The sequence below is a fragment of the Falco peregrinus genome, chromosome 6 (genome assembly GCF_023634155.1).
Source record: "Falco peregrinus isolate bFalPer1 chromosome 6, bFalPer1.pri, whole genome shotgun sequence".
Taxonomy (NCBI): Eukaryota; Metazoa; Chordata; class Aves; order Falconiformes; family Falconidae; genus Falco; species Falco peregrinus.
The window spans coordinates 11,188,772-11,208,510 of record NC_073726.1 but is presented as its reverse complement, the minus strand read 5'-3'; the positions used below and the strand labels follow the sequence as shown (position 1 = coordinate 11,208,510).

Sequence of the window (19,739 nt, the reverse complement as noted above, 5' to 3'; positions counted from 1 at the left end):
TATGTAAATCTGCAAAATATTTACTAAAGGGTATTGCAATGAGAATAAGTCATAATGCTAAGTCATCAATAAGAATACTAAGTTTTAAAGAAATAGAAAACCGCAATGTTAACTATAAGTCCTTTTCATGTCTGCTTGGTATTGTATCATTTTGTGGGTAATTTATAATTCACATGGGAGAAAGTGGAAACAATAATACAAATCACATTGTTAGAGCTAGTGAATTGATTTGCTTGACAGATTTCCTTATTTCCAAATGAATTTCAGTGATTTTGGCTTGATGCAGCACAAGCTAAAACATCATTACTTGACAGCTAAATGTGAAGGTGAACAGTGTCACCCTACCGCAGCCAAACATTTCCTAGACTATAGATAAAGTTTTTTCCCCAACCATTCTTCAGCGCAAGAACCAGAGGGGCAATTGTAGGAATTGGCCACTGCCCTGGTGTCTTTTCTAAACCACTGACACCTGTTCAAAGCAGCTGTAAACTACGATCACATCAGATATTATAATTTTATTCTTATTCTGACCAAATATGCATATGCACTGAAAGGCCAGAGATGAGCCTTCTAATGAATCCTTATTATCTCTGTATTAGAGGTTACAAAACTGCAGTTAAGTGCACACAACTGCGCGGTTGTGTTTTAAGGTGACTAAATTCTTGATGGAAAGGTTTCAAATGATGGAGAGTAGCACATTAACTGGTGATCTGTCCTAAATGTCTATCATTCACCTTGTAAAATATTACAGTGTGTTAACTACTGGAAGTGAAAGCTAACTAATGGTGCCATGACCATGTCAGGACCAGATTCTCTCTGAGTAGTAATTTACTATGGAAAACTAGGAAATAGTTGAACGCTGTGCTTGCCCTTCCATGTGGGCATGTTCACGATGGGTAACTCGTTCATGGTATGAACAAAAGGGGATTCTTAAAGAAACCTTGTAAGAAAGGGAGCACATCGACCTATCTAAAGTTCTTCTGCACTCACCTAACTAGGTAACCATGTTAGCAGGAGCCATTAGAGGCGATCCTTTAGCCTTGTCAGAGAGCGTCACAAAGTTTTGGCCAGAACTGAGAACCTGGAGATGAAAAGCTACCAATTGCTCAAAAGTTGGTCCCCACCAAGGTGGAGGGGGAACCTGGAAGCTGCTGCAAGCTCACACATACAACACAAGAGTTATGTCTACCTCTGGGCTTGAGAGGAAAGCCAAGCAGAGGTACAGCCTGAGTGCCATGCATTACTGCACTCCTGCAGGCATTGGCTTTATACTATATATTTGAGTAATACCTATACATACTGCTGTGCAATATTGTGTAATTCTTATTCCTACTAAGAAATTAAGCCAATGGCAAAATGCTGTTGGAGCGGGGGTTTAACTCAAATCTATTATCCATGGGTATTAGTAGTTTGTCTTGCGTGTGTTTGTGCATGTTTGCATGTGTATGGGTTTGGAAATCGCTACAGTTGTTTCCTGGCATCTAGGTTCTTTCAATAACATGAAAATCAGCTGACTAAAATCTTTAACAACATTTTCCCTTAGGACAATCCTAAAATAGTTTTTTATTGGTGGAGCTCAGCACATGGAAATTTTTTCTTCCTGTGATACCAGGAGCCCACTTAACGAGAACTGTCATTCAAAGTTAATCCTCCTCCTAATGAACTAACCTCTATTGTACGTAAACTCTGTAGTACCCTGAAAGATGCTGACCTTGCATGAGAAGACACGTCCTCAGTCTGCTTTCCAAATACAACCAAACTCCTGAGCATCTTAGCACTTTCTCCTCTAACTTCTGTTCACGCAGAAATTTCCAATTTGCTTCATGTTGAGTTAGCTCTATGCCGTCCCCAACAGTCAGGTAGAGCAGGTGGACATCAAAATGAAAAGCTGACACAGCACTTTTTTGTTTTCCTTGAAAGCCAAGCTGGCAGAAGCAGCTCCTGTGCCCGAGGACCAAGAGGCCTGGAATAGCAGGGTACCTATAAAGCACCAAGTGTTTTTACACTGAAGTTGCTGACCGTTAAAAGTCTCATCACAACTGTGCTGAGCAGACAGTTTCACTCCGATGGGAACAGTATCACAAACACAGAAACCATTCACACGGTTCCTGAGCCACACTGCACTTCAGTGGGCCTGGGGTGGAGCGGGAGCTTCTGTGTGTCACCCCACGGTCCCAAAGCCTAGAGAGTTTGTCAGGGGTGTTCCTAGCACACACACCCCCTTTCACACCAGGGCACCCAAGTGGGCTCAGCTCAGCCGAGCGGGCTGCGGGGAAGGTGGCCCCAGCCCAGCAGGCAGGGTGCCCGCTCCCTCCGGATCGGGGTGCTGCTCAGGGCGGGGGGGTGCCTGGCCGGAGCCCCTTGCTGAGACCCCCGGCCCGGCGCCCGCCCCGCCGGCACTGCCGCCCCCGCCCGCGCTCCCCCACCACGGGGCCCTGCTGTATGTTGCCCGCAATCTTCCACGTCTTGGCTGGGGGGTCGGGGTTTGGGGGCTGGTGGTTGCGGGTTTCTTTGGGGGGGGTGGCGATGATCTTGTTTTCTCTTCCCGAAGACAGGGTGCCAGCGCCCGCGCCCTGACCCACTTCTAAGGCAGATAATGACATGCTGCTGCTCCAGCCCCCTTCCCCCGCTCCGCCGCCAGTTCCCAGGGAACACGGATCATCCCGGCTTCCCGGCTCCGGGAGCAGCCCGCAAACGCCACCTACGTCCGAGGCGGCAGCGCTCACCAGCCCCGCCGGACGCCCCGCGACTATTCCCACCGTGACCCGCAGCGGCCAGCGCCGCCAGAAGCGGGCCCTTCCCTTCGGTCCCCGCCGCGCAACGGGGCGCCTCCGCCTCCCCGCGCTGCGGCACCCCCGCAGGGCTGCGCGGCCCCGCACCGCGCCGGCCCCCGAGACCCCGGCAGCCCCCCGCCGCCCCCTCCCCGCCGCCAGCGTCGGAACAAACTTTTCCCCGCACGCTGGTGGGGGGTGGCGGTGTCCCGGGGGGCTGCCCCCGCGCGGAGCCGCTCTCCCACACGCCGGCGCTGTGTTGGGGGCGGGGGGGGGGAGCTCCGCCGCGGGGCCACGCTTCGGGCGCGGTGACGTGACCCCCTCCCGGCCCCCGGCCCCCTCCCTGCCGCCGGCTGGGGGGTGTGTGGGAGGGGTGGGGTGCCCCTCCCGCCGCGGACGCACACGCACCCCCCACCCCACCCCCCGCATACACTCACCCGCGCGCAGACACACTCACCCGCGCGCGCCCGCCCAGCAGCGCGCGGTCTCCGCCCCCCCCGCGCGCACACGCGCGCACACACACACACACACACACACGCACACACACGCACAGACATACACACCGAGCGCCCGCGCGCACAGCCCCGCGCACAGCCCCGCGCAGGCACAGCCCCGCCACACGGCAGCGCGGCCGCTCGGCGCGGGGCGCGGCGCGCAGGGCGGCCTCCGGTGAGCCCCCGGCGAGCCCCGCGATGCGCTGAGCCGAGCCGCGGCCCCGCCAGCACCCAGCGCCGCTGATCCCGCCCGCCCGCGGCGTGGGGGCGGCCGCCGGGCGCGGAGCCGGCTCCCCGGCGGGGAGAGGCGCGGCTGCCCGCGGAGGCAGGCAGGCAGGCAGGCAGGCGGCTGAGAGGCAGGCAGGCGGGCAGGCAGGCAGACGGACGGGAGGAGGCAGAGGACGATTTGGACATGCTCATTCTAGGGCGCTTGGTTGCCTGCATCCAGCTCGTCTGTATCCTCAGAGTGGGTGAGTGATATTTGCGTGAATTCATCTTCGGGTTTCAGACCAACTTTTCTCCCCGGGCTCCGGTGGCGCTTTTCTCCCTCCGCTCCCTTTTGCGGGGAGCTCCAGGCGCAGTCGCCGGCCGTTCCACACCGTGAGAGCAGGCAGTCAGCACCACGGGTGGGCACGCTTCTCCTACCCCTTTTTGCCTCGGCCCCCTGCTGCCGGGCCCCGCGGACGCGCGGCACCCTCCGCCACCCCCGGCACAGGCGACTTGCCCCGGCGGGGGCTCGCCAGCCCGCCCTGCCGCCGCTCCCGCAGCGCGCCCCGCTCCGCGCCGCGCCCCGCCGAGCCCTGCCGGGGTCCGACCCCGCCGGGCAGCCCGCACCCGCGGCGGCGTGGGGGTGCGCCTGTGGTGGGGGGGAGGGAAAAGCCCCGGCCAGCGGCACCGACATCGAGCTTTCCTGTGGACGTGGGAGGGAAAGCCGTACCGTAGCCCCTCGCACGAACTGTTCCGGTGAGAACCGCGGATGGGTGCAGGATTTCCGTGAAAAAAAAAAAAAAAAAGACTCGTTCTCCGAGAACGGGCAACGTCCGTGGTTGCCCTCACCCGAGGTGTAACTGTCGCCTCGAAAACCTGAATCCTAGTCGTGCCTTCACGTGGGACCTTGCATCCGGAATACGGATTCGCACATCGGGTTTTGGAGGACTAGTTACATAAGCGAATTAATTTTCAACTCATTCAGATCTGTGCGACTGGAGCGCATCCTGAGAACCGCGCAGCGGGTGCTGTTAGAAGTGCCGTCTGAAACACTTTGTTAAATACCAGGAGCGCAGGTGGCGGGATTTGTATCGCACTGAATGATCGTTCTGAATCTGTAAGCTTCTGCCACGTAGACCGCTAGAAAATACCAGTTGTTTGCTTGGATTTAGGTACGAGGAACTCGGAAGCTTCAGCTCGTTGTGTGCAAAACCATCACGCGAGGGGTCCCCGTGTAAGCCGGCGCTAACCCACATTTTTCACCCAATAGGTGGTGCTGCTTCGGGCACCGCGGCACCCTGAAAACGCGGGTCGGTGTTGGGTTGCTGGGAGTAAAAACAATTTCGTACCGAGTTCAGCTAGTTAGAACTACTTCCTCAGATTTTGTCGTGTGGAAAATATTTTTACCTCCTTTCTGAAAGCATTGTGGAAAAATTCAACTGTAAATGTGATGAATGTAGCTAACTCAATTAAAATGTATGGATTTTGTAAGGGCATCAATAGCATTTTAAAGTTACTTTTAAAGAAACCTATTCTAAAAACACAGTACTTATTCTAATATAATTCTCTTATACTAGTTTGGCAAAGAATGGCCTGTCATAAAACTTGCGATGAGTTTTCATAACATCTTTCTTATGTTGCCAACCTGTTCCTTAAAGTCAGATATATTCCCAAGGCTATTTAACAGAAAAAATTAACATGTGGTTGTATATGTGTAGGGAGGTATATGAAGATGCAAGAGCACACATCAAGTATACCATGATACAATCGTAATGTAATACAACACAGTTCAGTTTTGTAGACTTAACTTCCGTGTTCAGATGATCCTACACCATTGCCATCAATGCAAGACATAAACATAGCTTTTGTAATGAAACCTGTGGGGCTTTAGTAATTTCATCTGGTGTCTTTTTAGAAATAAGGTGGGTTTGTATAATGTAATATTCAAATACACAGTGTGCATGTGTACACTATATTGATGAATTTAGAAAACCTGACAGAATGGAAAAAGAAGGTTTTTTTACTCATACATAAGGTATAATGTAAGTGCACCTACTTCTGTTTTTTTCTCTAGACTGATACACTATTGTTTTCAAACCTGACCTGAGGGGACACAGTATGTCCCCTTTCTAGATGTGATGCATGATTTGGTCTCAATGATGGATCATTCTGAAGACTCAGGAGCTAGTCTGCTCAGTGCGTTCAACGACGTGATTGTTCCCAAGAATGAATATTGTGTACAGGCTATTTAGGCCGATTTAGTCAGATTTCATTTGAATATGGTCCTCTTTGAGTATCTCTCCATAATGAAAAAGGCTTTTATCTGATAGTATTAGTTCATAGGAGTAAATATTTTGTTAGAATTTTGACATTATTTCCTTTCATTTTTTCATAAAAAATAAAATCAGTGAATGCATACTACTGGTGTGTGGTTCCTAGGGCTTGGTGAGAGAGGAGGACTTGGTCGGACAGGATGGCTCTTACCATTTCGTATTTCTGGAACAGAAGAAACCAGACCCAGAGCTCTGTGAATGGCATGTTGCTGAAGAGCATGGTAGTCTGTCTGCCTTTGCATTCTGGAGACTGTGGTTACTAGTTTGAGGCTAGGCAACGTGTAGATCCTGGTCTCATTTGCTTGTAGTTTCAAAAAATGTTGAGTTCTTAGCTGGTCACGTACAGAGCTCTATAGGATGCCCTTTCCAATGAAACTGTTAGGGAGGTTTGCTGTTGGCTCTGGGAGATTCAGCAGGGAAATCTCAGTTTCATACATGTTCAGAAAAGACAAGGCGGTCAAATCAACCTCACTGAAGAAAAACCTGTAAGAGCAGACGGAGGCAAAAAGTTCTTAGGGGAATGACAAGACCGTGACAGTTCATTCTCTGTGTTATTGAAGAAATGCTTAGGGCTTGATTCTAATGTCCCTGCTGAGATATGAATAGCACCTTCCTCCACAATGTTACTGAAGCCAAGTACTGATGTAATTATTTATGGAGCTGGGTATTATCTGAGTACTCTCAGTGAGTGCCATTCAGCAAAGTTCAATGAAACTACTTGTGGAGATGTTATTCAGTCACAAGTAAGGGCACACGAGAAGTCCTGTGTGATTATTTGTGGATACTGCAGTGTGGTTAGAATAGAGGTTTCCAATGAAGTTCTTTCTGTTGCTAAAATTAAAGAAAAAAAAAAAAAAAACCTCTGTGAACAATTCACTTGCTTTTTGAGTTTTTTATTTTAAATGAGAAATATATCAATTTTTAATCTTTAGCCTGTATATATCCCAGGCTGAAGATATTCTTTGAAATTCTGCCCCAGCTTACTTATGTCCCAGCTTATGGTGTGTTTGGTATACCATCCTGAAAGTCAATGGAGTATGCCCTTTTTGTAGCTTTTATCTCATTCTGCTTACAGAAAAAAATACCTAGAGTCTTTTCAATAAGTAGACTATTTATGAATCTGTGTAGGCAAGAAAATGTTACTAGAAAAAAGAACATATTTTCACAAATTACATTATAATGGTGGCTAAATTTGAATCAAAGAGATGTAAATATTTAGGCAAGACTTACAAAATATTCCCTGCTCTCACTAGCAAAACATATGGGCAGTTTCCCAAAATAATGTAAAAAGTCTCTCCAAAATTAGCCCATCTGCACCTTACTAGTATCACTGTCTGACCTCAACCAGGGGTTTGCCTTTCAAAATGCAACTAATTAAACTATTAATTGTTTAATTAGTTGTGTCTGACTTCAGTTTTTCACTATCAAGGAAAGATCTCTCTCTCATTTTTAGGTTTTCTGGCATCCCAGTACCGTGACTTTATTACACAGAAGTTGCAACATTTCTCTAAATATTCTGATTTTTCTTATACAACTGCCATCAGGACTGTATTTCCAAGCTAGCACACAGCATACATCTCACTACCAACAAGAAAAGCAACTTCTCTGCATTCTTTACTGGATGGCCACAACAAATTATTTATGAGAATCTGAAGGATAGCACTGGCTCAGCTTTCTAAATCCAGTCACACTTCTGTTCATTCTCATGTCTGCATGTTTAGATTCAGTAAGCCCTTAGACCGTTGAAGGACTATGTGATCAAATCCTTCTTTTTTGCACTAAGCTCTTATTTTGACAGTTTTTTTGTAGGCCAGAAACTTGGCATACTTCAAACTCAATTACATCACAGTAATATTACTGTATATTATTTTTAGTGCTTTAGCATATTTTACACTCAAGATGACATGTTTCTATGGATAATGATACATAGTTCCTATGGAGAAATTTAGTCCTGCCATATCTGAAATATAAGCGCTAAAACAAAACTAAGAATTTTAGGACCGTTAAACCATCTATTTTAACCATCTGTATGTTATGCGGCTTTATACCATAGAGATTGATATATACCAAAACCTAAATATACAGTATGGAATTCTTTTAGGTTCAAATACTGGCAGGTATGAAAAGTTGTGCAGAAGTAAATAACATGTTAAAAGTTAGTGTCAATGTAACCTAATACTTATTCAACGCACTAGTCTGTAGGACGTAGCTAAAACAGTTACAGCTGTAGTTTCGAATGCAGAATCAATACAATGTATAAGAAGAGTTTTCTAAGTTGTACGTGGCATTACTGCACCTCTAAATACACTCTTCTTTCTGAATTCCTGGAGAGAAACTGAATAATACATCTAAAAATAAGGTGGTAATTTGAAACTATTATAATTATAATCTGGATTGTAAATCAGGGTGTTAATTTATGAATGTAGGCACTTGCCCATTTCTTAAGAAAGGCGATTTCCTTCATTTTCTGTGCTCATCGTTTAAATGGTCACTTCCCACTATGAGTTCTCTAATTAGGAATGTAAGGGTGAACAGATTCTGTTCTTTCGCTGACAATTTCAATTCCTCTTCAAACGTGCCGTGCTTCTCAGTATTCCCCGTAGGGCTGGAAGTCTGCAGCAGTTCCGGAGCCCCCTGCTCCCATTTAACAGCTCGATTCTCACAGCTTCGTGCACCATTTATGTGGCTTTCTTGTATGAGACATCCTTTGGCTATTCAATAAGCTTCTTTTCCCATAAAGACAAAAGTTACCTTTTTGAATACATGTCAAGGCTTCTGCATTAGAAAGATAAATCAACAGGAAGAAAAGAACTTACAGTATTAAAACCAAAATCCACTAAATGAAAGATAGCAAATTTTTCAAAGAGGCTGGGACTGTAAATGAAACTTGGCTCCAGCAGGTTGTTGAGGAACTGTTGGCAGCAGAGTACTTTTGCAGGAAGGTATGGGCAGGTGGCTCGTTGAATACAAATTGCTGATGTCTGTCAGTTCAGTCTTGAGGCTCAGGTGGAAATAACTAGAGAGTTTAGAAACAGGGTGAGGGTTTATTTTACTTATTTTGCATCACTTGCTGATATGTGGCACTATCTGGTTGAGGTGAAATAATAGACTTTTTAAGAAAAATGGGCAGTGTGTGAAAGTGTCATGGATTATTCTAGATGAGGCATGCTTTTCCAAAGCTCATGTTGCCTTCTGCTTCTTGCCCATACTTGACTTCTTTGATCCACCAGACGTAGCTATATTTCACCATAGAAATCATTATTTTTCATTACTAATTAAGACTCCAGGGGCTATTGTTTGAGTTAGCTAATTTCAGAAATCATCATTGTGGTAAAAGTCCTGTGGGTGAGAAAATACTATCCAACAACTGATACGGAAAGTTCAGCACTGGAAGTAGGATGCTGGTAGAGCTCAGGTGCCTGATCCCAAAATTTTGATTAAAAGGGTCCCTGACTCAGCTAGTGCCTTTCAGGGCTTCCAGGGAAGCTTTCAGACAGTTCCACTTTTTCATGTGCCTTACCTGACCCTATTATGTGCATCTTAGTGTCTCTTTCCCTGCTAAATTTAATTGGGATCCAAAGCCAAATGTTCTTTCAGATGACTTCTGACTTCTCTGATCCCTGATTTAGGGCTTCCCTAAATGGATGCTAACAGGATCAGGTGTCTTGATCTGCCTGCTGCTGCTGCTTTTGCTTAAGACAAAGGAGAAGGTGAAGGCTATGCCACCTTATGTTGTGTCCCAGCAATTGAAGTGTTTTACCAAGACAGTCTAGAGGGAAGACCTGTTCTGAGCTAAAAGGATTTGAACCTACGTCTCCTGTCTCCAAACATTAGGTTTTGTCAAATGAGAGGACTCTTCATACATCTTGTTAAGATGAAGCATTTTGGCTTTCTTCTTTTTCTTTTTTTCTTCAAACAAAGGTCAAGGGCTAGGAATTGCAGGGAAGGAACAGGGAGAACAAAAAATACCAATTATGCCACTGCATAAAATCATAGCTAACCTACTTCTTAAATAGTGTGTATGCTTATGCTCCCCTCATTTCATAAAGGGTACAGCAGACTTGTAAAAAAAAGTAAGAAAATGGCAACAGGGAATATCACAGGTATGTTTTGAGGAATAACTAAATAAGCTAGGACTACCTGTCAAGAAAAAAAGACAACTTAAGAGTTTGTTTTGTAGAGCATTGGGAACTCACGAGTGATGGGAATCCATCCTCCACTGACTCTTCCAATATAAGAGAAAGGGGACAGCAAACGACAGCAGTAGGAGCCAGATTTTAAAATAAATAAAAGAGTAATTCTTCCTGCAACAGGTGATAGGCCTGTGAAACTCTAATGTAGGCTGCTGTAAGAGCAGAATGTTTTGAGAGGATACTGGACGATCCTGAAAAAGAAACCTACTGAGGGTTGCTAAGCAGATGGAAACCACATCCATTTCAGAAATTTTTGGAGCTGGAAACAGAGCCTGGGAGAGTTTGCAAGGACATTTTCAGGCATATCACATAAGCTTACTTTTTTCTTACTGTTCTTAAGCATCTGCTTCGGGCTTTTGGACGCTGGACTCTGAATTGATAGGATAGTACAGCAAGAGAGGAAATACAAGTTCTTATGCCGGCTCCTACTCAGCATTTCATTATCCCCTTGCTGGATATAACGCATAAATCACTACCCCTGCCTCTTCCCTGGTTGTGCTCTAAAAAGAGCAGGTTTTGCTCATTTCTTTGAAAGCTCCAGATACTTGCTCTCAGAAGGGAATTCTAGACCGCACTTCTGAAGGACCAGTCTCTCAAGGGGTGGGCAGAGCTCAGATGCATTTCCACCAACTCAGCATTTTACATCAGCTGTCCTGGGCAGCTGAATACCATTTGGGCAAACCAGTTGCTTGTTACTGCGCTCAGCTGCCTAGCTCACCTACAGACAGTGTAGGAGCCTGAACTTCAAGGCTCTGGAGCCTACTGCTGGTGCCTAGCAGGTGGGTGATTCAGCTGAAAGCCATCTTGCATCTGGGCTTTTGTTTAAGTCAGGGCTCTTGAACACATTATTTATGCTAGCACCTTCAGATTTAGCAGCTAAAATCCAGTCTGGATGTGGCTTGGCTACTTGCTGTATAAAAAGCAGTATTTCTCTCTCTACATTTTTACAATATCTAGTTAGACATGCAAGGTAACTATTTTTTTTCCCTATAACCCTTTATGTTTCGCTAACCTTAGAGACGGTAGTTGCTGGGTGGATTTTCCGTGTGATGTTGAAATATCAAAGATCCTACTGTGCAGATGGCATTTAGCAGTTTACATTTCTGTATAAAGGTATCAGGACTGCTTATCTGACTAGTGAGAGATTTCATTAAGACTTTTCAGGAGCAGTAGATCTGTTAGTACTCTGAATTTTCATCCGTGTTGCCAAAAGGTTCTTGCTAAATACTGGATTACCTGAAGGCTGAAGTGTAAAGCAGGCAGCATTTGAAGAGGTATCCATCATCACTGCCTTATCTATCTGTTTGCTAATGTAGGGTAACAGTAGAAGCAGTGAAGAGTTGATTAAACAATAACATCAGAAGGGGTGAAATAAAAGACATCTAGAGTACTCTTACCATATTGAAATAACTTTACAAAATTGGTCTTTGAAAGGCTGTTTTGTCAAATTCTGTTAGGGCATTTACAGAAACTTCCTTCAGAAGTGCGGTCTAGAATTCCCTTCTGAGAGCAAGTATCTGGAGCTTTCAAAGAAATGAGCAAAACCTGCTCTTTTTAGAGCACAACCAGGGAAGAGGCAGGGGTAGTGATTTATGCATTATATCCAGCAAGGGGATAATGAAATACTGAGTAGGAGCTGGCATAAGAACTTGTATTTCCTCTCTTGCTGTACTATCCTATCAATTCAGAGTCCTGCCTCCGAAAGCCCGAAGCAGATGCTTAAGAACAGTAAGAAAAAGAAAGAAAAAAAATGTTGCATAAAAATAAAATAAATTACCTGTATCTTAGTGAATGAAGACCTTAAGTTTCTGTAAATGCCCTAACAGAATTTAACAAAGAATTCCTGACTCATTTGAAATTTCCTTGGAAATCATAATATGTTCTTTATTTGGGACAGGTTTTTTTAGTGTTTTTATAAGCTATCCAGGCCAAATCAAAACTTTTCATAAAGTAAATGGAAGGATTTATTGACTTCATTAAGATTTAGACTGGTTTGTATCATAATTCTTAAAAGTACACTTTTCCAAATATAGTGTTGTTTTTCAAAGCTGTCAAAGCCTTGGAAAAGAAAAAAATTTAATGTTCTGCAGGGGCAACATATTGAAGAAACTGAAAGCCTTTTGAAAGCTAAAGCAAGCACTCTGAGGAAAAATTAAGTCTTTAAAATCAGTATTTTAAAAAAAGACTTGATTCTTCAATTGCTTTATATGTGGAACTCCATGATTTCAGCAGACATTCCCAAAAAGAAAAACATCTGCTTTCTTAGACTTAATAGCTAATGATGAGGGTAACAGCTGGCTTGATTAAAGTGACCTAATATTACTCCAGGCAGTGTCTTCTAGCTCCATCCCCAAACTGACCAACTGTGTTTAATCTATTTCTAGCCCTTTGGAAAAATACTTTTTTCTGATGAAGAACACATTCCAAGTGTTGTTTCTATAATTTTCTCTTGTTAACTCTTACTCTGATAGGTGTGTGTAAATACGGTAATTAACAAATTTGGCAGGCTGGGACTTCCTGGGAGGCTGAGGAGCCTTCTGCCAAGCTCCCTGGAGCACTGCTGTTAGGGGTGTGGGACATTTCACGTTACGTGGTGCCCTCACCACACAGCCCATCCACCCATCACCTGCACGGGTTGGGGTGAGTCCTGCGTGGTCTGTGCCTACCTTGTTCTTTGTAATCTTTGATTTTTTTTCAGAGCAGCTTTGCATTTCATGTGTCTTGCAATGTTGCAGAGAAATCCCAAGGAACCAGGTTCTGTTTGGATTTTTGTGTTTTGTTTTGTTGGGGTGTTTTTAACACACCTTAGGTTTGTGTTAAAAAAAACCACGTGTATCGCTGTAGATACGCAGATCACAGTAGAGTTACTTCTGGCTCATATTGATGGAACTGTGTGTGAATAAATCCTGGATGAGCATCAAGGAGAAAAAGATCCAGAAGAGTCATTTAAGTTTTAGGATAGTGCTGACACAAAACCGAATTGGTATAAACTGGCAGTGTACAAATTTAAGCTGGAAATTAGAAGAAGGTTCCTAACCGTTACAAGCAGTAGAATTTTGGAAAGTCTTTCCAATGGCAATAGTAGGGGTAAAAAGCCAACCTCTTTTTTTTTTTTTTTTTTTTTTTTTAAGAATAAAGTATCATGTTTTTTGCAAGATCCTGTGCCTTCTGCAATAGCAGAGAACCCCATCAATGATCCAGGAGTCTCTGCCCGTGGGTACCATGGTACAATTTCAACTGTGCTAAATAAGAAAACAAAGCAATGTGTGCTTGGCTGTGCCAGCCAGCTGCCTGCTGCTGAAACCACATAAACCAGTCATTCCTCAGGGTGGACTGATACAGTTGTAGGCTGAGGTACTGGGGACTGAGCGGTCACTTAGCATCTCCAGTACCCCTCAGCATTTCAAACTGCACTGAGTAGTGGAGCATCGTTAATCTATCCAGGAAAAGAAATAGTCTAATACAAAGTCAGGAGACTTAAAAATGTATGTTTTCAGTTTAATTATTGTATTTTGAGGCTGTGGACAGTTCGCTGTTTTAAATGAGATTACTTATACAAGCACAGGGTAAGAAAACTCCTTTAAAGAGAAGTATTAGAAATCTCATGTGGTTGTATGACTTCAGGAGGGTGGGGGTTTAGTTAAAATACTAGTCATTAGAAGGTCTTTGAGAACTGGCAGCGCTCTCACTTTCTCACATGATATGTCCATAGGAAATTTCAATTAATTATATTTCAGTGTCAGATTTTACATTGGCTGAATTCTGAGAGTATTCTCAGGTTTGTTCACTCATTTCTCATTAATCCTCTCAATGTCCTCTTCTCACATTCCCCTGTAAATGGTTTGGCCTCCGTGACAGCTCCGTGAGCTCTCTGCTTGCTATCTGCATGTTTCTCCAAAGAAGAAACAGTTATGTGTTAATCTGCTAATGTAAAGTAACTCCTGCAAGTTATTTTACTCAAGCTTTAAGGGTCCTCCTTGACAAGTTTCTGCCCCCCTTTTAACATGTATTTCTTACATATCTGATCAATTCCTCTTTGCTGTTTCTTCCTGTATGTTGTGTTACCACTGACTTTCTCCCCTTCTTTATTTGGGATGATAAAAAAAGGGATTTATATTTTTCTTGCTGCTTTATCTGTATGTTAAAAAAACCCCAAACACATAAATCGATATGACACTAACCAAACAGAGGATTAAAAACATGTAAATTCCTTAGGTTTTTTCTCTGTGAGTTTTATTTTCTGCACAGTTGTCTAATCACTTAGAGGTTTAGTTTTTGGTATCTCATGATGACAGAGGAAGCAGATTTCTGTATTTAACATATGTATGTATATATTTGAGCAGAGGTCAAGGCAGTATTGCATTCAACAGAATTCATTCAGGAATACTTAGACTAGAAATTATTCTTTCAATTCATTAGTGAAAAATGCATCCATACAAAAAAACTAAAAGGTAGCTTCCCATGATCTGAGTACTTTTCAGTCTTCTCTGGTTTGTGCTGTCCACTGTAGGATTTGTAACGTGTGAATCAGCAGAGAAAATATGTTTCCATGTGGCAGGAGTCTTCACTGTCAGTGTGGGAAATTCCAGCCTTTTTGTGTGTGGTGATAAGGCTGTGAAACAAAATCTGCTAAAGATTTGTCTGAGTAGTGGCTGGACTCATGGGGGTAAAGATGACAACAGGAATGCATATATACTCTTCATTAGGGATATGTGCACATCTTAAATGCTCTGATTAGCTTTTGCAGCTATTTAAGTGTTTACAGTAGAAGAGATTAATCACATTAAAACAAATTGCAAGTGCAATGTAGAGCAGATTAAAAATACCCTTATTGGCCTGCTAAATGGAAGAAGGCAGGTTCAGCTAAATCGGGTGAAGTTAATAAGGTGGTGATGCTCAGTGGATAGTTTCAGGCTACATGCAGTTGAGTGAAACATAAGAAAATGTATATGGAGCAACCAGAAAATGTAGTCTTATTTTTGGCAAATAAGGTAATGTGAATTAATATGAATTAATCAGCTTTTTCTAATATCTACACATTCTCTTACAATTGTATACAATGCATTTGAATAAAACTGTAATCCAGGTTTTCATGGAAAAATTATAATTATTGAGGGAGTTTTGTTTATTAGTTAATGAATTCCTTGGATGTGCAAATTTCTACACATATGAAACCCTGGTACCCTGAAATCTGCAGTTCACTTGAAAGCAACAGGAAATTCCACCCACTCAGAGTAGCTTTACGGATAAATCAAAAAAGAGGTTTAGTTCCCTTGCAGTGGAACTCAAAATGCTGGGTTAGGCATCCTGCTTGTCACGTACAGAGCATGAGAGTTACAGGCACCTAGACTGGGATTCATAGCAGCCAGCATATCCAGTGCTAGGACACACAAGCCTGGCTGGTAAAATAAAGATCAGTGTAGATAAGAAAGTGTTAAAAAGCAACAAACTGAGAGGTGCCTCTTAGGGCCACATATTAGAAATAACTATGCTGAAACATCTTGCTTAGATGGCTAGACTTGACAAAAAGTATCTTGGAATTCAGAATTATCTTACTCCTCTTAGAACAGCTGTAAGATGTTGATACCGGAGACTTCTCATAATTATCTAGTAGTACAACATTGGCTAAAGAAACAGAAGATGGCAATCCTAAACATTTCCCACGTAAGGGAGTCTGAACCACGGCTGTGGAGAGCATTATTATCCACAGGATGATAAGGCACAGGGTTTGAGGGTGGACAGCAGTGCTATCTCTACCCAGGCTGAAGATGGGAATAGTAGAAAAGTTTGAAAGAGGAAACCCAACTATCCATTCTAACAGGCAAGGTAAAGCGGTCCAGCACAGCGTTTCCAGATGCTGGACTAGATTTTCACCCTCCTTTCTTCACTGTGCGCCTGGTACTCTGCCCAGCAGCAGCAGCTGCTGCCGCATGCAACCAGCAAACCCCTGGTCTCCTAATTGTGTGGCCCCCCACCACGTGCCCCCGTAATCACTGTCTTTCTGTGGCTGCAGTAGTGCATCTCTCTGCTGGGACAGATGCAAATGTGGACAGAGGCATTTGGCTGCAGAGGCAGCCTGTACTGCTGGAAGGGTTACTCTGTCTGTGATGGGGGATAGGAGGCAGGCCAGAAAATGTGGTCTGTAGGCTGGATAAAAGCCTTGGATCAGCAGTTGGACCATGCTGGGCTATGACTGTCAGTGTAGGGAATGAGACATGGGGTTCTAGTCCCTGTCAGTTTGGTTATTTGTCTTTTATCTAGCTGCTATCCAACATAAAAACCACCAGGATTTCTGTTGTCTCCTGTAACTTTGAAACCTGCTGAAGAATGCTACTGTATCTCCTGGATGGGTCAGTGATGCTTACCTAGGTCTTCCAGGCATCTCTGAATAGCCACCTACTTACCCTGGATCCATGAAGTCTGTGCATTTTTCAGTCTTGGACCAGTTCCTGGTTTGGTTTTTTTATGTTGCAGAAACGGAACCAGTTAGACACAAAAGTGTATTGTATGTATCCCAGAAAATAAAACCGTGTAGCTGTATTGTTAGTCTGTGTAGGAAATGTGTGCATTTGCACCGCCCCTGTTGGAATAGCGGGAGATTTTCTGCCACAGGCAGGTATGGCAACCGAGTGAGCAACAGCTGCAGTGTCCTGGAAGAAAATACAGCATGTGCTCCCTTTTGCAGCAAATCAGCTGCTTTAGATGGCACAGAGACAACACATTCATTTCCCCGGTGAGTCACTAAGCCTCCCTAAAGCGTGTATCTCCAAGGCTTTCAGCTGAGGTGGAGCATATTACATTGCTCCCAATACAGGCAAAACCTTAAAGGCTTAGTCAAACCTATAATTAATTAACGCTTCTGTAACACTTAGAAGATAGAACTCACTAGATGAGCTCTAAGGCTGCTGTTAATGATTTTAAATCCATGAAGCAACTTCCTAAAAAACCTTTGAAATTGGCAATTAGAATGTTCTGTCTTAGATGGAAAAGCTTTGATCACTCCAGAGCAGGAAATAAATGCATGACTTAAACTGGAGAGATACAGTGACAGAACAGTGGCAAACTGCTAAATACACTGACGTGGCAGAGGGCCAGAGGAAGATTTGCTGTTGTTCCTTCCAGAATTCCATTTGAAGCCATTTCAGTATTTCTGTATTGCATGAATAACTCTGAAAGCTCTAGGAAGTCTGTGCCTGCATGTATTTAGAGTCTGAAGATAAGACTTACTTGAAGAATTTTACTTTCATGCCCTTTTCACTTTTTTTTTTTTTGTTTTTAAATCTATGCATTTTCAAGGCTATATTCTGATGCAGTGCTAGGAATGAACCTAACTAAAATATTCTGACCTGTCCTGTCTTATGTTCCAACACAGATATTTTAGTAAATTTTTTTTAAAAGTGACAAAAATGTGTCTGAAAGCCTATTGTTTTCTGTTCAAGGATAGGAATATTTTGTAAAGAAACTGACAAACTGTAGTCTAGAAGCTTGATTTTTGCCATTTTGTGTTACAAGAGCAAAATACGTGAAACTGTCTTTGCTTGACTAGTGCTGGTTGTGGGTTCAGCAATGACATCCACCAAACTGTTACCCTAGCTTTTCGATTTTTCATGAGGTAATTAAAATTTAAGAGGTTCTTTGGTATAAAGCAGTTTGTCTTTGTAAACTTTCTGCACTTCCTCAGATAACTTCCAGTTATTCATGGATAGAAGGAAAGAAATAAGAACATTTTAAGAAAACAAATAGGTGTTATTGAAAGGCTGTTTTTAAGGGTGTATGGCTATTTTTAAGCTAGTGTAGTACTGGCACGTGCAAATAACATGTACCTGTTGAAGTAATAGTCAGAAACATTTTCTTTACCTTGATTAATTGCTTAATAAATTCTCCCTAATATACGTTTAAATGAAAAATACTCTTCAGTTGCTTCTTAAAGGAACAAATATAATTGTAATGGGTTTATATCACAATAACAAAACAGTCACATCCAAATAAAATGAAGGGGAAAATCTCACTGCTTGTCCATAAGCTTTCCACTGAGGGATTAAATGTTAGTACTATGCCTGTTGATGCAATACCAATATACTTCAGAAATTTGAGAAACATTTGAAGAATATATAACTAGTTACGGGAAATACAGCCATTTAATTTACTCATACTTATTTCATTGCATGGACAGATTAATCCTCTAACTGGGCTTTTACACGTGTCGGATGTTTAAACAAGAATGGGGTCTAAGGTTAAACTGACATGTGGAGATGCTGTATAGTCAGGAAATTGCTATCATTTTTTATTTCTGTATTGATGACATCTAAGTGCATTTATCAGTGGCCAGGGTTTCATTGCTTAAGGTACCATATGAACACAGAGCAGGAATATGACACCTGCCCTATGGAATTTAGAAATAAAATGCAAAGAGAGAAGCTGATAGGACAGAGAAGATGGGAGGAACTGCTAAGGAAGAAATCATACATTAGTCAGTACAAAAAGCAGTCGAGTTGGGGAAGCAGAAATCTGTCACGTCTTTTCTAGCTATTCTGCAAGTGAGAGTTTTCAAAGAGGTATTGAACAGGTCTCTCTGTTCCTCATCTGTAAGGTAGAGGTAGTAGTACTTTACTCAAAGGTGTTTCATGTGAACAAGAGCATGTTCACATTTCTAAAGCTCTTTCAAGAGAAGAGAGGTTAGCTCCAAGCCTTGTTGCAAGTCAGAGTGGTGCGGCGAGGCACTTCTGCAGGTGGCCTTGGTGGTCTCTGTGGGACCTAAAGCACGCAGGTGGGCAGGTGGGTGTGCAGTCACCTGGAGCTGCTGGCGCAACCCCTTTGCATGCCATGTAAGCCCAAAGCAACACTTACAGGTGAGGAGACCTAATATATTCTAGTGATTCAATAGGAAACTGAAAATCCTGAGACGTGGGAACTGAACCTGGCAGACAGTGTCTGGTCAAGCATGTCATTTTACCTCCTTTGCCACCGTTTGCTGTCTGCAAAGCTGAGACAATATCCCTATACTTTCTGAAGTCAGTTCAGGAGCGAAAGCACTGCATAAATAGTGGGTTGTGCAGACAGTACAGCGTGAGCATGCGAGCACTGGCATGTGAGGAGCTGAGGTATGTTGCTTCTGATGACATGATGGCCTTTTCAGCATTAGCATAGCCTTCCAACTGGTGTATAGCTGCACTTAGGTGAGGCTTCATGTACATTTACACCTGACAACATGGGTCAGAATAGCTGACCTGAATGTTTATCCTATGGTAGAGCCTCTGTGATCATAATCCTAAATGGAAGTTCTAACCCCGTGTGACCCAGTGGTACCAGAAACCGTGGACTGCAGCAAGACCTGTTACCTTATGGTCCCAGCCTGACAGTCAGCATGGAGAAATGTGGGAAAACCTGATTGGCATTTGCTGTATAAAACAAAGCTCTAACATCTCACAAAAGGAACAGTTATGCTGAGTGAGGGATACTACTGATTTTATTTAATATGTAATTAAATGTTCATGTGCTGTGTATAGCCTGAAGTGTGGTTAGACAGTCATAACATCATAAAACACTTAAGTTTTCCTCGTGTAGCTGTCGGTACAGTTTGGGTCCCCTTATCATGTTTGGTGATGATAATAATAATATTGATAATATCCTGTGTCATTCTTATTCTTGTATCAGTCTTCTTCATGCCGTGAAGGTGGGCACATGAGCATGGGTAGGGGGCTGGTGGCTGTCAGCGGCTATTTTCCGGTATCTCAGCTCCAC

At 43.4% G+C, this 19,739-nt stretch overlaps 1 protein-coding gene across 5 annotated transcripts in view; it reads left to right on the top strand.

Annotated features, from left to right (window-relative positions):
• The first annotated feature begins 3,192 nt into the window (after positions 1-3,192).
• Positions 3,193-19,739, top strand: part of PTPRZ1 (protein tyrosine phosphatase receptor type Z1) — a 144,932-nt gene continuing 128,385 nt past the window's right edge. For 3 of the 5 annotated variants that reach the window (XM_055809026.1, XM_027794004.2, XM_055809025.1), the window contains exon 1: positions 3,193-3,735. In XM_055809026.1, coding sequence (XP_055665001.1) covers positions 3,678-3,735 — 58 coding nt within the window. In that variant the 5' untranslated portion in view covers positions 3,193-3,677. The remainder of the gene's footprint in view (positions 3,736-19,739) is intronic. The other 2 variants (XM_055809028.1, XM_055809027.1) reach the window with 1 other exon arrangement.